Source organism: Centrocercus urophasianus, unplaced genomic scaffold (assembly GCF_019232065.1).
Source record: "Centrocercus urophasianus isolate 14NV4802_14NV808 unplaced genomic scaffold, USGS_Curo_1.0 seq_11, whole genome shotgun sequence".
Classification (NCBI taxonomy): domain Eukaryota; kingdom Metazoa; phylum Chordata; class Aves; order Galliformes; family Phasianidae; genus Centrocercus; species Centrocercus urophasianus.
The window spans coordinates 85,902,640-85,906,592 of record NW_024884253.1 but is presented as its reverse complement, the minus strand read 5'-3'; the positions used below and the strand labels follow the sequence as shown (position 1 = coordinate 85,906,592).

The 3,953-nt window shown below is 36.9% G+C and overlaps 1 protein-coding gene across 5 annotated transcripts in view; it reads right to left on the bottom strand.

Annotated features, from left to right (window-relative positions):
* Positions 1–159: 159 nt before the first annotated feature.
* The window catches only part of E2F3 (E2F transcription factor 3), a 42,833-nt gene continuing 39,039 nt past the window's right edge, over positions 160–3,953 (bottom strand). For 2 of the 5 annotated variants that reach the window (XM_042808997.1, XM_042808999.1), the window contains exons 6-7: positions 2,985–3,123; positions 162–2,269 (exon numbers count right to left, since the gene is read on the bottom strand). In XM_042808997.1, the coding sequence (XP_042664931.1) occupies positions 2,004–2,269; positions 2,985–3,123 (405 nt within the window). In that variant the 3' untranslated portion in view covers positions 162–2,003. Of the gene's footprint in view, positions 2,270–2,984; positions 3,124–3,953 lie in introns of all 5 variants that reach the window. The other 3 variants (XM_042808996.1, XM_042808995.1, XM_042808998.1) reach the window with 3 other exon arrangements.

Here is a 3,953-nt window from a genome sequence, read left to right as displayed (position 1 = left end):
CATTACCATACAAAATTTATTCAAATTACATCCATTTGAAGTGGTAAGATCACAGCTAGAGAACAGGTCATCCTTTAATAAATCTATTTACAAAACTTACCATAAAAGCTTTTTTTTTCTCGTTGTATTTTTCCTTTTTTTTTTTTTTTTTTTTTTTTTTTTTTTTTTTACAGTATTTTACAGAATGTTTTAAAACTAGCATAGAATGCAAAGCTAAATTAGATTAGTATTTTGCCCACGCACGTTGGGACAAGTGTTTAATTTGTACATAAAGAGATGGTCTGCATTAGTCTTCATTTTCTTTTCCCCCTTCAAAAGTGCCCCTTTGTCTCACAAATCTTCATGCTCACACAACTTTTACTTTCCTCTTCCACAAGACGGAAACTTTAAATACTACAATTTTATTTACAGATCCACATCTAAAAAAAACTCTTAAAAAATTACAAACCAGCTAAAAAATGTTCTGGCAGTGTTTACAAGTTAATTCTATTATACAAAACTGCTAGGTAACTAAAGTGTGAGTTGAAACATATATCAACTTAAATACAACTGCTGAATGATCTATGCACACATTTGTACATATAAACACACACTTAACACTGTTTAACAGTTCTTTATGTGTTGCCCTTTATACATTTGTTATATTCCAAAACTCACACAGTCATATAGTTTTCTTTTTAGTACTGTGACTTCTTGCCTTTTCATGTGTGAGCTTTCATAGCAGCAACTCAATGGTACCAGAATACCTGCGTACGTAATATCCTACTACAGTACAAATAGTACTAATTTTCTGAATATGTCAGATAAGCACAACAGTAATGCAAACCAAAGGATTACATGGGCATAATCTAATCAACCTTAATTTAGCCCAGGACATGGCAACATACTTTACACTCAAAAAAAAAAAAAAAAAGAAAAAAGTAAGACTTCTTAGAATTCCTCTCACTTTCAGAAAAATAAATATTGGTATTATACTATTCTACCAAAGATCTTCAAAAAATAAATGCAATTCAGTTGATGTGGTACTTACAATTATGTACTTTGGGAAGAAAAAAAAAAAAGAAATTAGTTCCATTTTGCTGGCAAAGAGAATGATAAAAAGCTGGAAGCAGAGGAAGCAAACCCACTGAGATAAATATGATATATTGAACAGAGCTTGGCATAAGTGTTTTCCATAGAGGGAAAAACCCACAGTGCATCTCTAGTAGGCACTTAACACAAAGCCCCACTTAGTACCACAAAAAATTATGTACCAGTTCTAATGCACACAGGGGGCAGTGAAATTGAACTGTGCATCTTCGTTCTAGTTTAAAAAAACAACCAACCAACAAAAACTACTTTCACACGCACACACAAGCATTATTTAAAAATCTGTGATTACTACGAGAAGTGGCAGAACTTCATACTTCCCAATATTCGCAATATACACTACATTTACAGTGTATTTTTTATGAAAAGCTTTTAAGGACATAAGTGTTTGACCTCATAATGAGACACGTATGCGGCTCAAAACGAGCATTATGACAGCAATTTCAACATTCCCACGAGTAGCTGAAGAAGCTCATTCCACACTTCTGCATTACTTCATATTTACGTGTACTGCAGCTACGATCCATGTGGTGACACTCGAAAGACATGCATTCTCTGCAGAAGGCACGACCTGAAATACTATTATAAAACTGTTATTTGCCACTAAGCCAGTTCATTGAGCCCTTCTCCATTAACCCACTTGTCATGGAAAGCAGAGACTGGGGGAGTGTGAATACAGAACTTCTACAGTCACCTGCTCGCCCTTGCTGACTCGCGAGGCACTGGAGCTTAGGGTCAAGGAGAAGACCTTTTTGTAGTATTCTAGGGAGAATTTCATTAAAATATCAGCAGCGTTCAAGAGCCTACTTTATTCAATAATGCTATTTTACGGTAAGCAAGGGACAACAGAATGAATGGACGTGTTCCAATTCCATTAAAAAACATGATTTAGATACGCACTTCATTTAAGAGAATCAGCTGTATATAAATTCATCCACCAACGAAGGAAGCTTCTCCAAATCGTAAGCATCAAAGAGATCGCTGATGCCTTCTTCATCCCCGAGGCTCAGCAAATAATCTTCCTGAAGCAGAGGAGGCAGCAAATTCACAAATGGTCCTTCAAAGTTTGAGGGAATTTGGTCCTCGGTCTGCTGTAGAAGGTTGGCTGGAGAAGCCAATGGAGAGATGGTTGCCATATTTACTGAGCAGTCACCTTGTCCTGAGTTAACAGAAGCCACTTCTGTAGAAGGGGGAAATAAATAAAGGTGATACATTGAATCCCATTAAAACTATTAGACTTGGATGACACAAAGTAACAACTGCATAACAGCCTCTCATAAACCATCGTTTAAGCAAAAAGTTACCTCCTGTTCAGAACATTTCCCGCCTGTTTTTGACCTTACAAAGGGCTTCTCACAAAGTCACACGTTTCAATCACCACTGATTTTTCCAGTTTAAAAAAAGAATAAAAAATCCAACATTTAAACAACTACTGAATAAAATGAATGATGACACTTTTTTTTTTTTTTAAAGAGGAACTCACAAACCTGAAGGACTTCAAAGTGCAACCCTTCTACGCAACAGCTGTCATCAGTGACACTGCGCAGCTCTGGATACCAATACACAGAGATCTTTGCCTGGTGTTGAGATTGATCTCTGCTGCAACTATCTGCTTGAAAATATTGTAGGGACAATTCTTTTTTTCCCAGTGTGTCTCAAACTTTGCTTACATAGCTCCATACCATACGCAAATATGACACTGATTTTAAAATGGAGAGAGGAAACATTTCCCCCTCAATATACATTGGAAGGACACAGTGGAAAATGGATACCTTAGCTTTTCACTTCTCTGAAAATTAAAGCCAAAAAAGAAAAGCTGGGTAACGGAAGTCAACAAATGAATCTTGTATGAAGCATGAAGAAAGACTTTCAGTATTAGAAAGCAATCATTTTACCTTTGGAAATGGTTTTGGAAATGTTTCCATTGTGGTCCTGACTATAGGTTTTCATTGGACTGAGAGCATCGTTTTCCTCTGGGCACAGATAAACTTCAATAGGTCCTTGAGTACTAGATAAATGTATCAGTGCACTCTGCTAACAGAACAAAGGCAGTAAGATGTTAAAGTAATGTACACACACAGAACAGAGACTTACAGAAAGTTCTTAAGCTGGTGTGAGCAACAAAATCTTTGAATGCATGTTTTTACTAATAAAAAAAAATCTGAAGTTCACCATACAGCTGTGAAGACATGAAAGACTTCTGAGATCTGTGCACTAACTGAGGGCACACAGAAGAGAGAAGTCCACTGTGTGTTGTATCATAACCAGAGAGTTATAAAGGACTCCTAACATTTTCTAACACCCATCATAACCTGGAGTATTCTGGTGGAAAAGAACTATGGTATCCAAGTCATTATTTATAACATTAACATTGGATGTGTCTGTGTAAACACTTCTGCTTCAAAAAGGTGTCAGAACAACCTTCAAAAAGAGAAAACCTTTGGTACCGATTCACGCTGAAATCAAATTGCTGAAAGTTCACCTGTTCACCAGGGGGTGTTTTTCCAAACAACAACAAAGGCATTTGCATCACAAAGCCTGTTTAGAAACGTACTTCTGCTCCCCCCTCAAAGAAGCAAAGGAAGCAACACTAATTTTAAAGATGTTCCTGACAGCAGGATCTCTTAATTCATCTCAGGAAGTTTTCTTAGCTTTCACACCCTGATGCAATAAAGCAAGGTGGCATATTGCAGCCAGACAGAAAATCTCCAAAGCTGTTCATAGTGTAATGAAGGAAAAGTAATAAATGCCTCTATGGAATATAAACCTGCTATGGCTGTATTATATTAATAGAGAAGGAAGGAGGGAAGGAGGGAAGGTGGGAAGGAGGGAAGGTGAGAAAGAGGGAAGGAAGGAGGGGGGGG